The sequence below is a fragment of the Mustela nigripes genome, chromosome 3 (assembly GCF_022355385.1).
Source record: "Mustela nigripes isolate SB6536 chromosome 3, MUSNIG.SB6536, whole genome shotgun sequence".
NCBI lineage: Eukaryota > Metazoa > Chordata > Mammalia > Carnivora > Mustelidae > Mustela > Mustela nigripes.
In genome coordinates this window covers 64586104-64607439 of record NC_081559.1, presented here as the reverse complement: position 1 = coordinate 64607439, position 21336 = coordinate 64586104, and the positions used below count along the sequence as shown (strand labels likewise).

At 38.5% G+C, this 21336-nt stretch overlaps 1 protein-coding gene across 2 annotated transcripts; it reads right to left on the bottom strand.

Moving 5' to 3' along the window:
• Nucleotides 1-8948: 8948 nt before the first annotated feature.
• G6PC2 (glucose-6-phosphatase catalytic subunit 2) lies at nucleotides 8949-15861 on the bottom strand. 2 transcript variants are annotated; one of them, XM_059392761.1, is made up of 5 exons: nucleotides 15644-15861; nucleotides 14971-15080; nucleotides 12557-12671; nucleotides 10448-10563; nucleotides 8949-9671 (listed from the first exon to the last, which is right to left on the bottom strand). In XM_059392761.1, the coding sequence occupies exons 1-5, from the start codon at nucleotides 15859-15861 to the stop codon at nucleotides 9160-9162; spliced, it is 1071 nt and encodes a 356-aa protein (XP_059248744.1). In that variant the 3' UTR covers nucleotides 8949-9159. The 2 variants fall into 2 exon arrangements, with proteins under 2 accessions (XP_059248744.1, XP_059248745.1); XM_059392762.1 differs by having other exon boundaries at nucleotides 12563-12671.
• Nucleotides 15862-21336: the final 5475 nt, after the last annotated feature.

The window sequence follows — 21336 nt, the reverse complement described above, 5'->3', positions numbered from 1 at the left end:
AATCAATATGCAAATTATTAATAAGACCATTTTCTTCATCATATTAAATATTCAAAATCGGATGTGTATTTATACTTAAAACACCACACAACTCTGACTAGCCCCTTGTCGTGTTCCTGCTAGCTACATGTGACTAGAAGTTACCATATTGGGAAGACAGGGTTAGAATATCCACTTCCATGAATTTCCTGGTCTGGGCCTCCATTGTTTCTACACAATTTGGGTCTTATAAAAACAGGAGCCCAACTTCTCCCTTGGAACATGTTCTTATACCGTCCCTGGAAACTTGGTAAAACTTGTTTCAGCTAAAGATTTGGACTCATTTGGACTAACAAGCAGCATGGTAAGACCTGGAAAAATCAAACATTCTGTTTGATTGTTACAAACAGAATCATATTGGCCCTTATCAGAGTGATTTAAATTCTTTACATCATTTATTTTACTTGATTCACCTGTTTGAGTCAACAAAGAAAACATAAGATTGTTTAATGAAACACAATATAACTGCAAAAACTTCCATTTGATCTAATCCCCTTGAGTTCTCTTCCCAAGACACGTTTTCTTCCAATTATTTTATAGAAACCGTTTATGCGTTTTTTTTCTATGAACTGTTCTTATAAACAATTGGAGCAGCACATTTCCTAGCTTATTTAGAGAAGAGATTCTGAGTCATCTGATACCTCTCCAAACCGCATGAGAGCAGATGACCACAAACCAGATATGCTATTATTTGAGGGGAAAAAGTAGAATTGGCCTCTGGATTATTTTGTCTAGAAACCTTTTCCATATAGTTACTCTGGGTATACTCTACAAATGCTCTTAGGAAATTATTTCAATGAAAGGTCACTTTGAATTCAGGAATACATTCATTCATGCAGTTTTGGACAATTATACACTCTTTTAAAAATGTATACCCCGGGATATTTGGATACTGTGTCATGAAAAAGGGAAAATACATAGGATCACAATTAGGTACAGTTTGCCACGTATTTATTCATGAATTAAATGTAAATGTCCTATCCTAAAAAAATACCAGAACATTCCCATCAGGTTGGTTTAGGTTCTCACCTCGTATTTCCAGCTAAGTGTTGGATTGATTAATATCTCTTATGCATGCAGAATCTTTCTGTAATCAGGTCACGTAAGTATGTTGGAGATAAAAAAAAAATTTTGCAAATTTGGTTGCTGTTTCCAAACACATCTTGAGATAAATTTACATCTATGTGTGTATCATTATAAAATAAGCATTTATTCCATTCATATTTGCTCTAAATGTCCAGATCAAGGGAATAATTTCACCTGCCTATAAGAGATGGGAAGTGAAAATAACTTAAATAAACTTGAAAACCCAATTCCAATTTCTTTCACACTGTGTTCAATTAAATGCCCAATTAATTTAAATGGATAGACTGTAAATAAAGCAGTGCACATGATTATCATCTAATTAGCACTGGCCAGCATTATAATGTGCTCATTAGTGAGTTGTCTGGTATCCTAAGGCTCATAATGAGTAATCAGGGTACACGTGATTGGCATGTAGCTGTCTGGGTGCAACAACTCAATCCAATAAATCAGGAAGAAGACAGAATGTGCAGGAGAAAAAGGAAGAATGCACAGCTGGTAAATTGGCAGTTTCCTCCTTTGTATGATTCAGGTACAGCTCCTACTCTCAGATACAAAAGGATAAATTTGAGAACAGCAGAATGGCTGGAGGTAGAAAGGGAAATCTTCACTCAAGGTGACACAGAACAAGTGCCTAAAGTTATTATGAGTGATTACAGAAAAGAAAGAAGCTACTCTGCATTTATGTGTCGGGAGTATGTATCCCTAATACACCAAGCATGGAATCAACGAAGAGATGAGCGATGTTTTAATAAAATTTCTCAGAAGATGAAAATTCAGTTAATTGTTTATATCTACCCCATGATAACATTCACAAAGCATTTTATAATTTAGAAGGTCTTTTGCCCTTATAATTTTTGCATGTTACTATGAAATCAGTTAGCAGGCTGTAGGTAAGGAATGCAGCCATAAGTTGTATTTACTGTTAAATATGTGAGAAATCACTATGATGGGTCTCATAGACTGGCTTGTCTACACCCAATACTGCATCCCTTTCCCTTGCTTGCCTCTGTTACAGAGGTTGGGAAGTAAAGTCTTTACCTTTCCAGACTCCCTCCCCTAAGGCTAGGGGAGGCGGGATGAAACTATTATGATTAGTGAAATACAGGCTCCGGTGCCTGGGTGGCTCAGTCAGTTAAGCATCTGCCTTCCGCTCTGGTCATGATCCCTGGGAGCTGGGATTGAGTCCCGCATGGGGCCCCCTGCTCCCTAGGGAGTTTGCTTCTCTCTTTCTCTCTGTCTCTGTCTCTGTCTCTCTCTCTTTCTCTGTAGTTCATGAATTAAAAGAAAAAAATACAGACTCAAGTCTCTTTTGAGGCTCTTCCTTTTGGAACAAAGCCTGGCTTGAAGAAAGGCTGTTTTCCTTCCTTATTTCTTCTCTCCTGGAGGCACAGCAGGCATGCGGTTGTCACCTGGTCAGAAGCCACATACCATGACTGGCAGAGCAAGGAGATGGGCTGAGCCTGATTCCTGGACATCCTTGAGCAGTTACTCCCGCCTACCTGGGAGCCATCCTGCTGCATGGAAAGGAAACACCCCTCATTTGTTTCGGCCACTGAATTATTTAGTGTAGCTGTGGATGTTGCCATTAATTATGGATGAACACAATCTTAATACTTTTAGTTTTGTTAATAAACATACTGACATGTAAGTATAAATAACGCCATGTTGAGATACTGACGTGTGCTTAAATAACCTTAAACTATGACCTTGCTCAAATAACCTTAAAATATGACCTCGATATCTAAAGGTAGATCAAAAATATCAGTTGAAAGAAAGAACTCATCACAGTCTTTTTCAAATGTCAATGCTATGAAAAGGAGGTGTCACTGGATGGAAATCCTTGCGGCTCATTCTAGTGATTTTCCAGGAACATTCCAGGTATCCCACTTTATTATGCTTCTAGTGAAGCAGGCTTTCACTTAGAGACTTGTGTTTTGTGGTCATGCTTTCTTGTCCCCTCACATAAGAAATTGTTGTTAGTCTGGGAATGATCTAGATTCTACTGGCACAATATAGCCAGAGCTGAAAATAAAGTGATACACTAGGAGGATGAATTTGAAACAGGGTGGGTTGGAAGAGATGGGGAATAATGTTACCATCTCATCTAGATGTAGTCTCAACCAATTCTTCCAACCCCTCAGGCCCATCTTGAGCTCATCCTTGCATCTCTAGCACATAAAGTATTTGTCAGGAAGGCACCCAGGGAGATTCAGGAGAAAATATAAGCATGGACGGAGGGGTCCTATTTTAGCTAGAGAATGTTATTATGTATATATGTTATTATGTATGCCTGTTATTATGGATAACCCCTTAGTATCTCTACCTGCAAGAAATATGTCCTCATTAGGATGGTGAGGAAGGGGAAATGGAGCTGGTAATTTAATTATAGTCTCTCTTTTGTAAGATAGGTGAGCAGGCAGTCTGAATATTCTCATGTTAATTTGGCCCAGTAACATCAATTAAATTATTCCATGCATCTCTTTTCATAGCTATAAAAATCAGATTCTAATTGGAATAGAATGTTTTAAAGATTGAAATGTATTATATAAATCTAAAATTGTTTATTAAAGTAGCGAATTAAACATGGACTAATTTCTAGAATTTACAGTATTTTTGATTACATAAAAGTAAAATTTAATATGCTCCGGCTCTTCTTCCAATTTGATTGAATGAGACCCTCAGGGGTGCTGAATGTCAGAGGTGGAATGCATGAACCTTTCATTCTAAGCTCATTTTACTCACTTGAGAAATTACTCAACTGAGACCTCCAACATTAACTGACCACCCAGCATCACAGTGGTCAGATCTAGAAACCCACTAGACTAGACTAGAATGCAGGCCTAATGACTCCAGTCCAGGGAGCTTGCTATCAAACTCCTCAAAGTCTTTCATACATCTATCTGCCCTAGAATTTTCTAGCACCTCCCCCTCTAGGATCTGATCCCCTTTGGGATCCACATGGGGATATGTGACACTGCCTCTTGATTGGCCAGCACGAGCAGGGAAGGCATCAACATTTCAATGCTAAGAGAATAAGATGCACAATAAAGTCTCACAAAGTCAGACAGGAATACTTATTTTCCCTTTGTTAAGTCAATGCAAGCTTCATTAGAAAGATAGCAACATCTCTACCATTGCTTTCATTGAAAAAATCTAAAAAAGGTAGAATTTGTAATCATTCTGTAGAAAAAGAAATCTCAAGGACCAGATGTTTTAACGTGGAATTATTGAGCTTGAAGGCAAGGGTGGTGTCTAGGAAAGGCAGTGACATGTATATACAGCGGCCACCTTTAGAAAACCCTCCATTAATGGCAGAATGTGTGAGCAAGGATGGCAATCTGGCCACGGCTGTTCATAAGACACACAGTGAACGAGGAAAAAGTCAGTTCTTTGAACAGAAGTTAGAGTGTGATTGGCCCAATGATGTGCACAGGCAGGTGACAGCTAGCAGAGGAAGGACGCTCTTCATCTTAATGAGTTCTGGCTTTCTTTTCCAGACACACATATGGCCTGCTGCTCCTGCAGAATATACAGATTGTCCCAGGGAAGTGGGTTCTGCTTCACCTGAGCCAGCCCTGGACACAGGCTCAGGTGCTGCTCCTTGAGCGAAAGATCCTCTTGGTGGGCCCTGATCTGTGCCCCAAACCCCACCCTGGAGGACGACAGCTGCCGCTCTTCTCTCATTACCTTTCCCCGTCCTGGCATCTCTTTGGGGAAATACCACGGTTTCTGAGCTGAAGACAGATTCCTTTTCAGTATCACATGGCAAAATGTTAGAAGAAAAAAAAAATCCTAAGAAATTTAAAAATTCAAAACAGAAAATAATTAATCAGCTTTATGCTCGCCTTCATAACCTCAATCTTTGAATTTTCTCCCTCCTGGAGAGCAATCACTTCTGTGCTGCCAAAGAAACGAGATGTAATTCCTCCCAAGCCATTACTGTGATCTCCATCAAAGACTAGCAAGAACTGTAACTCGTACTCCACCCCAAACCACCCCCAAATTTGACGGAGACTGCTCTCGTCCTTTGCACAGCTAAAATGAAGCACTTCTAATTCTTGTTTTCCCATAAGTCGCTGTCATTTGGCAGAAGTTTCTGGAATTGTTGCTTCTTGTACACCTCTCCTGCTGCTAACAATTCTTTTCAAGAAAAAAAGAAGTCTTTTTTTTTTTTTTTTAAATTAACATGTAGCACCACACTAGTTTCAGTGTGAAATCGCCATCCGAAAGCATTAAAGGTAGGGAAGGAGGAAAAATTTAAAACACTACCTTGGTTTCTTGACAGCTCTTAGGTCCACATATTCATCCAGAGACTATTTGCAATTCCCAGTGTGGTCAGAACAGTCATGTAAGTAGGGCAAAATCTGCAGGGACAACTGGACACTAGGGATCCTTTTTTGACCAGTTTCTGAATATGCACGGAAGTACTGGTGTGCAGCGTACAGGTGCAGGAGCCCCAGACAAGCAGGAAAACTTGGTCAGAAGGTCATCCTAACTTCCAGAATGTGGTCATGAGGGAAAACTCTACCCAACTTTGTGGCCTTTCGAGGGTTCTAGGACACAGTGCAGGGAGAGGGAGCCTAGAGCCCTGGATCTGAGGCAACAGAGAGCTAAGGGTCCAGAAAGACCAGGTGGTCTGAGCTCACAGGCCAGAGGGAGAGAGAAGGAGGCTGTGCACAGAGAGCCTCTTAGATCTGCAGTGGTCTCCCGGGGAAATGCAGCAGAGTCTACCGTTCACTTTCTGTAGGCACACTCTAGTCCTTCCAGCCTCGGAAATGTTCAGTTACCACACAGGCTAATTTTTTTTTTTTTTTAATATGTAAAGTTCACAATGGGATTTTTCTATCATCATACATACCTTGTTAACAGTAACTATTATTAGTTTCATCTGGAAAATAAACTTCCAGGGGTTAATTAAAGATCTCAGGGCTGGGGGGAACACACCTTGTCCATGTTATATGAGCAATAAAATAAGGAGTTAGTTAGTACCATTCATGCTGTCTCACACACAGGATTGTGGACAGGTGACAATATAAAAATACCTTTTTTTTTTTTCCCCCTCAGGAAGAAGCACTATGCAACTTGATCTGTGCTATTCAATTCAGGAACCACGAGACACACATGACTTTTTAGATTCAAAGTGATTTAAAGTAAATAAAATTTTAAAATTCAGTTCCTCAGTTGCATTAGCTGCATTTCAGGAACTCAAGAGCCAATGTGGCTAGTGGCCACCGTGTTAGACAGCACAGGTATAGAACATTTCCATCATTGTAAATTTTGTTAAAGAGAGCTAGAATATACAGTTTCGTAATACTTAAGAGATGAGGCACATTTTAAAAGCAAGTCTTTGAGTTTCTCTTATGTCAAGGTTTTTGGTATGTGTATGTACCAATTTGATCTTGAATTTATTTATAGATTGTAAATACGTGTAAAGCATTCAGACATATAGCTTTCAAGGGCATCTTATAATGTAATTTTAAAAATCTTCTTTCTGTTATACTGAAATAGGTCTAGAGAGGTCACCAGTTTAAACTTGTAAGGTAGATGTCCAATCAATAGGTTGTCAGAGGAAAGGGATTCAACACTCATCGTGAGAACTTGTATAGGCAATAATCAATTTCTTTGCTTTTCTTTTCAAATATATGTTTGGACTGTTTCTCAAGTCGCCTGTCTTGATGTTCTTATCCTGAAAGCTCATGATATTGACATTTTTCTCCTGAATATGTAGATGTGTAGACGTTTTGAGTATATGGATATATTAACAGTGAGTCAAACAAGCTCAATTCCACTTATGTTTGGCAAATAAATTGGAAGCACAAGAGTTTTTCCATCATTATTAAAGGGAGGCATTTTCTGTAAGGCTGTGAGAAGCTGTTCCTCTTGCTGCCTAAGCAGTTTCTACTGCAAAAGCAATTTGCCACCAGATGGATCCCTCCGGGAGACATGAACTAGAGTAAAAAGGGAAATCTAATCACAGGGGGACTTTCAGGCTTTATGGCAGATAGGGGTGGAATTGTTGGGGATTGATTATAGAAAATAAACCCACATCTCATCGTATTCCCCTTCCGAAGATCACATGTCACCCAACAGATAGCACTCACTATGTGTGGCTGAAGAGAACTTCTCTCTGGGAACTGAGGAGGGCTACACAGTGGAGTCAATATTGGAGTAAATCCCTCAACTGTTAATGCCACAGTTTTTTCATGCTTGGTGACAGCAGTCTGAGTCTCTGTTGAGATGGAGGATTCCTCCAAACTGACATTACTAATCTCAAATAAAGCTTTGGAAAAGGGATCCCAGATAGGAATGAGCTCTCTGACAAGCGCAGAAGAATATGAGATGAGACAAATGCATCGTAAAGTGTTAAAGGATTGAAGTGAATTTCTGAGGACAATTGGGGCGGACTTGAACCAATGACCAAGGGTCACCACCTTAAGAACGTTCTTTTCTCCTTTCCCCAAATGTCCCATCAACATGAGACAATTCATTCTTAAGATAATCTTTCGTCATCCCTAAGCTTCTTGCTTAGGAATCACCTGACCACTGAAACCAAGTTTGATTACCTTTAACGATAAAGCTGCTATGTATATCTTATAAAAGCAACAGCATATACTTTAAAAATACATTTAGAAAGGAAACAATAATTACTTTGATATTTAGAGGTTTTGTTATCCTCAACGAATATTTTGCCAAATAATACGTGCTTCAGCTGTTATGTTTTCAATATTTATGGATGATTTAATATATCATCATCTAAAATAATTCATGTACTGATATTCTTGAGAAAAGTTACATAAAACATTGTGGTGGACTATAGGTAACTAGGATCTGTAGCAAAATCTGACTCAAAATGTACTTGATTGAAATAACATAATTATTGACTTAAAGCCCAGAATTATGAGATCCAATGAGAAGAAAGAAGCAAAGAAAAACTCTTTTTGAGAAATTCTAGTATAATATTAATATTCTTTCAATAATAATTTTTTAAAGTAAAGCTATAGATTTTCATCACAGTTCCATAATCATAAAGATTAAACCAATAATGTTTTTCTTGGGTTGGAGCATGACCTTGAGGAAAGCACTTGATTTCCTTGGCTTTGAAAGACTGGTAAATAATGTTCTAAGCAGAGGGTCTTCGGCAACGTTTATTGAAATACTAGAAAGTGCTACTGTAAAACAGATACCAGAACTTAAGCAGAAGCTCAAGTCCAGATAGTAACCTGACCTGTTTCCCCTGGATATGTAGCCAAATCTAGAGCCATGACTGGCCCCGTCAGCACGCTGCATGGGGTAAGTCAAACAGGATGTGGAATTTTAATGACATTTCTGGAAAAACAGCTAATTTACATGGCAATCATCACAGAAGGATTCACTCTTAACAGATTTTTACTTTTTAAAAATGAAGAAACAAAAACACATGATGGAAATACACATGAGAAAACTCGGGGTTCTACTTCCTGTTCTGAAAATGGTGTGACAACAGCCAGTGTTTTCACAACAGGATGAAACTCCCTCTCCTTATCTGAAAACTAAGGGGATTGGATTTGATGGGGGCTCCCACTAAAATGCCCACAGGAGCCATAAATGGCCTGACCTTCCTATGATGAAGGTAAATGACACTGAGGCTCTTGTTGGGACTGTGAGAAAATGGAGAATGCTGCTTCTTACTGGGGCAATTGGTCAACAATGGTAGATTGTTTATAGGTGGGAATGCAGACCCTGAGGTGTCATATTGTCTGGTGTGTCAAAAAATATATAGAAATTCAGAATTTTGTGTCAAATATTCTGGTTTTCAAACCAGACAATAATATTTATGTCAAATATTCTGGTGGGCAACTAATTTAAAATGGGGGTGTGGGGGAGACCACACTGAGACCAAACTAAGCTTAGGTATGATGGGATGGGCCATGGGGCCTGTGTCCGCCATTTTGTGATCTCTGGAAGCCTCCTGCCTGCCACTGCTCTATGGTTCTGCTGTAAGATGGAGGAGGAGCGTCATGCTGGGACCACAGAGCACTAAGCCCCTGCACAGCTCTAATTAATCTTCTTTTCACTCGGTTTCATTAACACATGAATACAGTAGGGAATCAGAGCAACCACAGTCAGTGGGATTGATGCACTTTTACAGAAAGACAGGATGTAAAATAAATGCTCTGCATGAGTGGGGATCTTGATGAAATGGTAGAGCTGCAGTGTGATCAACGAGGCCACGGCACAGAGCAGCCGGAAGCTCAGCTTGTAGCCGTTTTCCCCTCGGCAGCTCCTAAGGAACATCTCTGAGTTGATCGCAAAGCCCAAGCCAAAGAGCACCCCAAGATTCCTCACGAGTCCAGCGAAAGGCGTGGTGTCAATGTGGATCCAGTCAGGGTTGGCACACCATTTCTTGGCTATGGGCAGAGACCACAGCAGGTCAATGTCAAGCAGTCTGAGAAGCAGGTAAAAGCCAAGGGCAAACAGAAAAAGGAAGAGGCTGGTCTTCAGATAGGTGCTCAGGCTGGCGGTTTGGATGCCTGAGGTGTGTTCAAAGGCCTCCGCCACAAGCATGCCTGGGGATTAGAAAGAGACACTGAAGACTACCATGTGCCCTTGAGCCCCTCGGGCATCATTCCTCTCTGTATTAAAGAATTCGCCATCATGTTCATGATCAAAGCCTTTTAGACGTCTAGACCCTATTCATTTTCCAAAGCCCTTTCCCTAGGCAATAGCTAAAATACCTGCCCCATGCTCTTTACACCATCCATGTTAGCACAAGTGAATCTTTCAGGAGTCTGCAGCACTGGGTGGCAAACACTTGATAGGCAGAGCACTGATCTAGGTGCTTGCAATTAATATTTTAATTGCCAAATCCAATTATCTAGAGAACCTTTGAAAGGTGTGTGGGGTTGAATGGTGGAAACTCAATCATGGAGAAGGTTGCTGCTTCAAGAATTCAAAGCAGCTGCTCAATGAAGTCCCTGGTCATGTAATAATCACTTCAGGTGTATCGAAGAGAGTGGCATGGCGTACAGCCTGGAGGGCCATTATGAAATCTCCCAAACCAAGACACAAGCCCTCTGTCTGGGCTGATAGCTTGGGAGTTGGACATGGTGCTAGCCACACTTCAGAGAACCCCATCTCACTGAATGAGACCATGCACATCATGTACATGGAGGATTTGAGAGGTGTACTGAGTGGCTTATGCTTCCAGGGCAGCATTTGGTATCAGTAGTTTGACAGAGTTACCTGAGACCAGGGTACCGACTACCAGGGAGAATGGATGACATAAAACAAATGACACTAAAGCTTTCCAATGACGCAACTCAAGGTAAGTAATTATATTTACCACCAAATACTCCAAGAATAACTTGATGAGGAAAATGTGTTGCTATGAATACTCTGGAGATGCAGACACTGATTTGAATCAACCAAAAAAGACTCCAAAGAAACGACCAGGTCAGTCTACGATGAAAGAATACATATAAACATAAAAAGCAAAGAAATTGTATCACTTGTAAAACGCAGGGGGTGACACCAGATGATCTTTCTCAGAGGAATCCATCTAACTGTGACATAACGTTATGATTCCAGAGTCGGTTTTTTTCCCCCAGAATGTTTTCATGTGCTCCGTAGGATTTGAAAAGCTTTAACAGAGGTTTCTACATATACCAATGCATTAAGCTTAACCAGTGCAATATCCTGAGATTTTAATAAGTGAAATAAAAGGAAGCTAATTTGACAACCTGAAAATTATTTTAATGGAGTATGGGCAATTCAAATTTGGGGGAATTACTAATATCTAGAATGACCTAGAGTGGATCATTTACATTTTTACTCTCTGTTGTATGTGTTTCCTCTTTTCTGTCTCAAGAAAACTCACTGGAGAGGCAGCTACTACTCTGATGAATATAACACAAGCATTTCATCAAGGGCAAATTTTCACTGGGCTTTATTTTACAGATGCTCAAGTCCCAATTCTTTGTTTTTTGACATATAGAAAATGAGACTAGGAAGTTGACTTAGACATTATATACTTTTGATTAGAAGCAGCAATTTTCAAAAAGTTTTCAAAAATACTGTAGGCCAAACTCATAATTTTAATGAAGATTTAGCAATATTCAGTTATAAGAATGCTTGGAGTTCTGCTGCTGAATGTTTGTTCCTGATAACTGGACCAAACTGGTTATTGAAAAACTAAGAAATAGAAAGAAATGAGACTTTCCAAGAGGTAGTAAACAGAAGTTATCCTTATGGGAGAAGAACAAACAGGGATTTGTTTGTATTAAGATAAGGAGTAGGCACTCAATAAATATTGATGGAAGAAATGAAATGTTGCAGTTATAAAAACCGAAAGGGAATTATAGAATTAAAAAAAAAAGAAACAAACATTTCTCAAGGTCTGGAAGATTGCGGAAGAAATGCACTACAGGGAAAAGGTGAGGCTTATTTAGATTCTCTTTTGAAAACCTGTCCATAGATAGAAAATATTAATTTCTTTAAATTATAGTTTCTGACTTGCTGTTTGGGGTTGGATAACAAACATACTAAGGTGTATAGGTTGTGGTCTCATTAGAATAAACTTAGAAAATATCCAGATTTCTTGGCGGTTTCTTATATTGTCCAATACTACTCTAAAAAGTAGAATATGTGATGGAACTTGGAAATGTTTGTTTTTTTTTTAATTTTAGAAGAACTTTAATGTAATGGTATATGTTATAGAATTTTTTAAGAAATTAACTGACAAATCTTATCTTGGTAGCCTAATAATGTATGATTAAAGTGGTGCTCAGAATTGTTTTAATGATAGTTAAGTACTTCAGGAGAAAAGAGAAGGAAATATCCCAATTCCTATAAGAATTATGAATAATCTAATATTAAAATTCCGGCTCTCTCTAAACACTATGATTCTACTAACATTAAGTCTACTAAGATTCACATTTAAGTTTGCCTTTAGAAAGCTTTTAATTAAAAAGGCTGTATAGTCTTTAAAGCTAGAATATATGTTATTGATGTCAAAAACATTGGCTATTCAAAGAAGGAAACATAATTTTTCTAAGCCGATACATTTAAGGGGAATTATGAGTCCCAAACTTCTCGTTAATCTTAGAAGAGGGAATATGCATGCAAAAATACTTCCTTATATAATTTTAGATGACTTATTTATGAGCTACCAAAATGATTATTGTGTTATGGAAACCTAAAGGCACTTCCGGCGAGTCATTAATCAATTAAACATTTCCAACCTTATAATGTGGCAATAGCTCTGAGCTAACGAGGGCATTATCTTAAAGCAAACTATTAACTTTCTATCCATCTTGCTTTTTGGCTATGATCGAAGAGAATAAGCACATTTCAACAACTAAAAATATGCCAAAGTAAATTTTTAAAAGGCTTTCTGTATTCAAGACTATCTGTTTGCACATTCCAGTGGCGCAGAAACTTGAGCAAGGCTGACCTGTACAGGTACATGGTCAACGACTTGTCCATCCGACCGACAGTGTGGCCCAGGGCAGCTGTTATCATGACGTACCAGACACACGATGAGCCCATTGCATGGCCAGATGGGCTTCCTGCAACAACAAAGTGCTAATCCATTTGAAAGGTGGTTAATAGAGTATTGGTATCAGAAATAGTAGAATATTAGCCATGAAAGTGACACAGAACTCGGGAAAAAACCACAGGCTACATGTAATGTTTAGAAATAGGTAGAAATAAAAGAAATCGAGTCAAATGGAGCCTCGAAACACTTTCAAGAAACATTTTTTCAGATTTTTTCAAGTTCATCACAATGCCAGAAATCAAAATGTTCAAGGCTAATTAAGAACATGGGCTGTTGCACCAAAATCTGCCCCAGCCCTCCATGTCTTTCATGCCTATTTTTGATTGATGAGAAAATTAAAGTACTTGCATTGGACCCTGAATCAGTTCATTTTCCTCGGGCTGGAAAGTCAGACATCTGAAAGGTATCATTACTATGTTCTGCTTTACCAACTGACTTACAAAGGACTGCCATGCTCTAGCAGCTACCTCTGGGCCTACCTTGTGCCTGGCCACTGCGACAGGTGTCTTTGTCGTTAAATGGATGAGGGAAGCTGTAAAGGGCATCAATCCTGCCAGAAGCCTGGCAGCCTTTCTATTTCCAGAATGTCTTTCCTATGCTGCTTGATTTAAAATAATAATAATAATAATAATAATAATTTGCTTTGATGCTTGCCATGAGTTTTTACCAAGTGGAGATCTATTCATATTAAGCACCACTCTGTTTTGGAAAAATATTACATTAAACAAGGACAACCTATTCCTTATAGACCAAGTTCTTTTAAAGTTATACAGGATTTTTCAGAGCCTATTATATCCTTACGTGAGTTATAAATCTTTAGGGAGTGAAGATAGAATACAATCTCTTTCTCTCTTTTTTTTCTCCAGAAAATGTCTTATGAGGTAGAAGATCCTGGGAAGTGCTGGGATAAACCAAAGTAGCATTTCAGTTGTCTCAAATGTTATCCATCCATCCATCCATCCATCTATGCATCCATCCATCCCACAGTGGTTTCACAAAGATAAAATACACAGCACCCCTGTCCTAATGGAACAGCTTATTAGGGGAGCCAAATATATGTGAAGAATTAATTATAGTATGGTGAGATAAATAATATAACAGATGGGTGTATAGTTTTATGGGAGCAAGAAAGAAATAAATTCAGAGAATTCATTAGGAACTTACATATTCAGTATATTAAATATTAGTTTCAAGATGTCAAATGGCAAGAATTTTTTGCTATGTAACAAACTGTGCTAAGGTACATCATCACACATTCTCATAAATTAAAGTCTCACAAATTAAAGTATGAAAATAAATATTCAGGGACGCCTGGTGGCTCAGTGGGTTAAGCCACTGCCTTCGGCTCAGGTCATGATCTCAGGGTCCTGGGATGGAGTCCCGCATCGGGCTCTTTGCTCAGCAGGGAGCCTGCTTCCCTCTCTCTCTCTCTCTCTCTCTGCCTACCTCTCTGTCTACTTGTGATCTCTCTATATAAAATAAATAAATAAAATCTTTAAAAAAAATAAATTTTCATACATATATATTATATATATGTATATATGTATGAAATTATATGTATATATGTATGAAATATGTATATATGTATGAAATTATATAAATATATACATATATAAATTATGAGAATATCACACATTCTCATAAATTAAAGTCTCACAAATTAAAGTATGAAAATAAATTTTCATATATATATGTATTTAAAAACATTTTCATAATCTTATCAACTTTCATAGTATAGATTTCACACTCATACAGAATCTTAACTTATAAAAGGAAGTGGCCTGAGAAGTCTACTTATATGTTCTATAAGCAAGAAAAAAAAAAAAGACATTTGAAAGAAAAAAATTCTAAGATTAGGAACTATTGTCTACTGGCAATAGTAAAACCAGGAAGTTCTTACCTCATTCATGACACTCTCAGAAGATCCATAATAACTTTGAAAGTTGCTCAGCCACAGATAAATCAACATTTCTAGGATTTTAATACAGTTCTTTGGGAATTTCTTCTAGTTAACTGTTTTTGTTTGTTTTAGAATCAAACCATTACAGTCTTCCAAGAAATAAATGCAAAATATAAAATCATTTGGAAAGTAGTCCCTGATTTACCCTTTTACATATAACAGAATGGTCATTCATAAAACTTCTTGCCTTTTCATTAGCAATTTTTATGCTTATGAACTTTTAGCATCCTCACTCATGACATTTTCTTTAATACCCTATATAATATCATAGAGCAGGTAGGTGATAACCACACATAATGACTCTCTGTTGGAATATCTTTAGTAACTCGAGGCTGCAGTAATTGCTTACCTGGACCTGTTTCACATGTAGTGGGGAACTGTTCAAGGCACGGACTCGAGTGATTTGCATAAATCTGAGTTTCTTGGACCCACCAGTAAGGCCGATGACCAAACAATATCCTGTATTTAAAGAAATATAAATATGCATACACATTTAAACACACAACTATTGCTTAACTGGGAATAGTGATCTCTCCTATAAAAATGAGTCAAACAGAGGGTTGACAGGGAAAGCTCATGATTAAGAGACTTTGGGTTCTGGTATGTCTCTTATTATAGAGGGAGTTTTTGGCATCCTAGTCTCCAGTAAAAAGAGGGACTTTTTTCCTTGTAGGGAAACTTCTGTGGATGCTTTGGATTCTTAGACTGGGGATATCCAAGTGGTTCCTAGAATTATCAATCTTTTCATTAAGATTTTCATTAAGATTAAGAAGCTCATTTAATTAACTTCTTATTTAATCACAGCATATGTTTTACAGGGTTTGGAATTTACTGATAAGTCAGATAAAGTATACATTTCTATGCTTTCTGTAAGTTCGATTTATGAATAGGTGTTTCAAATTAACTGCCATGTTTGAAAGATTTTCCAAGTAAAACCACACACATCTGAAATGTGATCATTAAGCCAAAGCTACAAATTTAAGAACAAACTTTACGCAAAATAAAACAAATAGAAGGCTTACCATTTAAAAATAAGATTGAACCAATCCCCAATGACTGCCACCCATACCATCTTGGTTCCAACTGTCTGATTAAGTTGAAACCAAAGTGGAAAATAAATAGAAAAGATATTCCGGGGATCGCCAACATTGGACATAAAATTTAGAAAACTGTAGTAAGCTCGATAGTCTTTCTGCAAATGCTGAATAGCGAGCACTCCATTCCTATGAAGGAAATCCATCTTGAAAGAGAATCAGTTCTAAACACAGAGCAATTGGAGCTGAACTGCCCTGAGTGCCACTGTTTTTATATGCTATGCTCATGGCGGTCTGGCCATTACCACAACATGTGATGCTGACCATCTGTGAGAGGGCACGTCAGCCCTCCTCTGCCGGAAAGCTCATCTGTTGATGATTTTAACTGGTGCCAAAAAGGTGAAGTACATGCTGATCTGTGGCAAGTCGAGGGGAAATTTAGGTAGAGACACAGTGAATTTCTTATGCAGCCTTCCTTTTGTGTGCACAGTTGGCTCATGTTTGCTTGAAATTTTTTGCACACTTCATTTCCTTCAAGGGCAGAGACATTGGCAATTTCTATGCTTGGCTAGAAGACTACACAAATAATTACTGCATGTCAAATAGCCCTTAAAGCCATGCATTTTAATTTAAAATAGACTGTGGCTTTTTGACTATTTTATTGGGTCTTTGAGGAAAACGGATGAGTAAACATCTGGGCATGAAAAATGTATGCGATATGATAGGTTATTTTCTGAATGCAGACTTTCAAATAAAAATATTTTGATATTTCTTTATTAGCAGAGAGAATGACATGACATATATGGAACAGAGAAGGAAATACATGAAATATATAAAATCTGCCAGGAAACCTATTTTTTTGACTGAAAGGCAGGAATGAAGACACAGAGGTCTCTTGGGTAATAGAAGTGTGTTAGGAATGAGTCATATTTTTATGGACAAGAGAATACACTTGAGAACACCAGGGAGTCACTCACGTGACAGGAAGACAAAAATCAGCTTTAAAACGCTTTTCACCGATCAGGAAAATGGCTTGTTGAAAACAGAGCGTTCAGGAGAAATATGAGAGAAGCACCCAAACAAGCATGTAGATTGAGAATAAACAGAAGGGCAGCTCAGAGAGACCCAGGGTCCAAGTCAGCAGTGAGGTGATGAAGTTAGAGGACCAAGTGTGCAAGGCTTCAAGGGTCCCTGAAAAGCAATGAAGTCCCACGCAGTGGCGGAGGGGGAAGGTAGGTCAAGTGTTTGTTCTCCTCCCATTCACATCCTTGTCTTCTCTTATCATGGTCTCTTTATGAGGAACTTTCTTCACAGGCTGTGAACAGCCCCATGGATTTCTCATCGTGTCCTGCCCTATCATTTATCGTCATGGGAATCCAATGTCCATAAGCACTTTCCTAGTCTCTGTTGCCACCCCTGGAGAAAATGCTTTGACTGCCCATTAAAATCTTTTTGGATTTTTTTTTTTAATGCTGTATCTTTGTCCTACCCCAGACAAATTAAGTTTCTGGTGATGGGACCCAAGCATTGGTAATTTAAAAAATACCTTCCAAGTGATTCCAATGTGCAGCTGGGGTTGAGAAGCGTTATTATAAAGAAATGTATTCATTGTCTGTTCTCCTTTCAGCCTTAAGCTCCTCCCCCTGTCCAAAGGCAACCTGAAAGAAGCTTCAATGACGTTGAATGTGTAAATTACTGTAAGTAACAGGATCTTCCTGTTCCACTCAGTTTTCACACCGGCTGATGTAAAGACTTCAGAGAATCTAGAATGAAAGAACCCTAATCTATTGAGAGATGTATAAAGCTGGTAACAGTTGTATACAATCTTGATACTGTGGTCAAGAAGAGGTAAAACAATGGTGACAGCTTTCTGAAATGCGTGCCTCGTAAAGGAGGGCATACTGAGGGCAGCCTCCCTCACCTAGTTTTTTGGGGTACTCATCTGGAAGGAAGTTAAAATAAAATGGTTTCTGTGGGTGAGAACTCTGGTTTGACAGTCAAAGTGGGATGGCGAGTGGCACCAGGTCATTTTTCAGAAAGTGAATTTATTTTATTTTATTTTGTTATTTTATTTTATTTATATGAGAGAGAGAGGACAAGGGAGCATGAGCAGGGGGGAGGAGGGACAAAGGCAGAGGAAAGGGAGAGGCAGACTCCCTGTTGAGTGTGGAGCCTGACGTAAGACTCCATCCCAGGACCCTGAGATCATGACCTGAGCCAGAGGCAGCCACTTAACCAACTGAGCCACCCAGGTGCCCCCCAGAAAGTGACTTTAAATGGCTACCAGGAAATGAATATTGATCTCTATTCACAGTGAGAAACTTACCAGTCTCCTTTATCATTCTGATCATTTCAGTGGGAGGAGAACCAGGAAGAAGTCAGCCAGCCCTGGCTCTCGGCACAGGCAGAGTTTTGCTTTTCCCCCAGGTGGCCCAGAATTACACCCTTGGTCCTCCCACTAGTGTGCTCATCTGATCTGAATGATTTATGTGTTGGGATAAAATCAAATGTGCTGAAAACTCTGTTTTGGTTTGGAAGCCTTGCATTCATGCTCTTCCAATTATTTGCTTTCAAAAATACTCCCTCCTATTATCCACTTTTAACTTTACAATAGTTCAGTAATCCTCATTTTAGTGATGGAAAAATGTGTTAGCAACCTGGCGTGGATCATTTCTTTCATGTAGGAGCTCTGTTTAGAGACTAAATTTTATTTCCAGACCAATGCTTCTTCTTAGTCTAGGCTCTGTCTTGGGGTTCAATGCCGACATTGGTGAGATTTTAAACAATGGTAAAATGAATAAAAACTAATGTTATGACCAGTTTGTTTCAAATGTTTTCAACTACCCAGACCCCATAATTCACTGGTATCATCGTTCTGTGAAGCTTTTCTGTGTAGTCCTGAGAGAAGATTGGTTGACACAGAAGCACATCTGGCCAGCTGCCAGAGCACAAGGAGAACTTCATAGATACAATCACCACTTTGAACTTCTCTCGGATGGCTTATCCCGTCATTGGACAGCAGAGACACTGTTGTTATGGGGATTCAGGGGCTACTGTTAGCTTCCCAGTCTCTGACATCTTCTCTGAAGGAAGTATCAAGTAGCACTCAGATGCACACCTCACAGCTTATTCCCATCCTCTGCTGACAGCCTGGCAACCCAGCAGACATCTTCTCTGGGACAGACAAGTATGCAAATAAGGAAAGCCACTCAAATGAGAACAGACAGAGGCTATTTATTCTGAATTTGCAAGAGTCAGCTACCATTACTTGCATATGACAAAGATTCAGAAGCAGGCAGGGAGTAGAAAAGTTTTATTGTATAGTGGGACTAAAGAAGGCCTCAGGTATGCTCTGATTAGAGGTTGTTGGCACAGGCAAGCTGGAGATAAGTTAACTAGAAGCTGCGTACTTCATGTGATTGGTTTGGGGAGCCTACTTAGCTTTCACTGGTTGGTCCTGAATAAGAAGCTGGGGCAAAAAACAGGGAAGCTAGCAGTCATTGACCAAATCCTGACCATTCTGGGAAGATTGCTTCAGAGGTTTTGGGTCAGAATTCTCTTGTCATATTTGGTCGGGCCATTGTCCATTCGAAAATTCAGTCTGTCACAAAACAAATTGAATAAATATGCATTAGAAGTAGTTTCTGTGGCATCCCACGAAATAAGGGAATCCCTTGTCTATCCTATAATTCTATAATTCTTTTTATTCATTGAGTCAAAAAAAGCATAGACTTGCTTACCAAAGATAAATGAATTTTTTAGGTATGCACTACTCTGTGTGAGTCATTAGCCTTGACTAATCAGAGTCTATGCTTCTGTTCTTTTTGTTTTGCATATTCAGGTTCTATAATTCCCATAATCTCTTTAATGAGCCAGGAGGAAGGACATAACTCCTCTTTATTCTTTTTCTGAGAAGTGTTTAAGCTACATATTTCATCGTATTCATTTTCTTCTGAAATGTCTTGTCCCTAAACCAAGGTGTGAATGATTTCAAATACATTTTGTCTTACAATTAAAAATTCAACTTCATGCTCATTCAGTGCCTCAGAGTCTGTGGACCATGATGAATTCAGCTGCATGTTAATTTTTCATCTAGGATAGTTAATTTAGAGAGACCAATCATCTCCTGAGGACTATCTAGTTCTATAGACTGTGGTATAATTAACTGAAGTAAAAGCACCTTGATTTCTTTTGCCTTTTAACAGGATCTGTTAAGTCTTTTTATTCCCTGGAGTTCATCATTTTCAGTCTTTTCATATCTCATCTTATATGTACTTCCTTAGAGATGCCATCTCTTACTAGTATCCTTGCCATTCCTCTGACAGTGCTTTCTCTCAAACACTCTTTCCTTTTAAGGGATTATATTAGTCCATTGGGACAGACCCAGAAAGCACACAACTGGATGGTTTAAACAACAGAAATTTATTTTATCACAGTTCTGGAAGCTGCAAGTCTTAAACAGGTATCCACCGGAATAGCTTCTTCTGAAGTCTCTCTCCTTGGCTTGTAGGTGGCCATTTTCTTTCTGCGTCTTTACATGGTCATCCTTCTGTTGGGATGTCCACCAGTCATACCGGGTTAGGTCCCATCCTAATGACCTCACTTTACTTTCATTAACTCTTTAACTATCTCCATAGTCACATTATGAAGTACTAGGGGTTAGGACTTCAGTATACAAATGTTGGGGGATGAAATTCAGCCCATACCAGGGATTGACTTACAGTTTGTAATTGTATATTTGATTTGAGCTTATGTGTTGAATCTCTCTTTCCAGCACCATAGCACAAGCTCCATAAAATAAAGGATCATGTTTTGCTTTGTGTACTAGCCACCAGCATAGACCCCCAGCATAAGTCCATGCTGGGGTTGATTTCCCAGGAAGCTTACATGCACCCCTACTATGGCAGGTTATTGCTGGGAGCTGCTGGGAGTTGTACAGCATATTAATAGTTTTATATTCTTTTTTTATTAAAGAGAGGCCCTGATATTAAAAGAGCTTTACCTCTCACAAAACCAGGACCTGCACCTGGGCCTTTTCTCATTATTCAATAAATATCTCTTGAATTAATGAATAAATTATCAAATAGAACTTTATATGAGTGCTAACTTATATAGAGAGACTTAAAAAAGGTTTGTTATTCTGTCAGTTGAAACTCAAATGCATTTTTCCCACAAAGATGTTATAAAATGGCTGGGTCAAGAATGCTTCTTTAAGATGGAGAAAATAGAGGGTACCTGGGTGGCTCAGCGGGTTAAGATGGAGAAAATTATATATAATGTTTATCTAAAGAAAAAGTAATATGCTTATGTTTGAAGAGAATAGAAGAATAAATAATCATAAAATGTTCTCCACAAAGAAAAGAAGGGGATAGAGTGAAGAGAATGAGAAAAGCCAGACTTCTTTAAATACATTTATTTTCTAGACTTGACTTTGAAACCATGTAAATATTTTACATAATTATAAAACTAAATTAAATTTAAAGAACAGTTAATATAAAATTTTAATATAAAAATATAAAAAATAATATAAAACTCAGCTGCCATCAGAGTTGGTATGGCTTGGGTTAAGGATACTCTCCAATACTTACTTATCCCATGTGGGTCACAGCAAGAAAGAAAGGCAGGGAATTGGTTCTTTTTTGCTACTAATAATCTTCACATAGAGTTTTTAACAGAGTCTG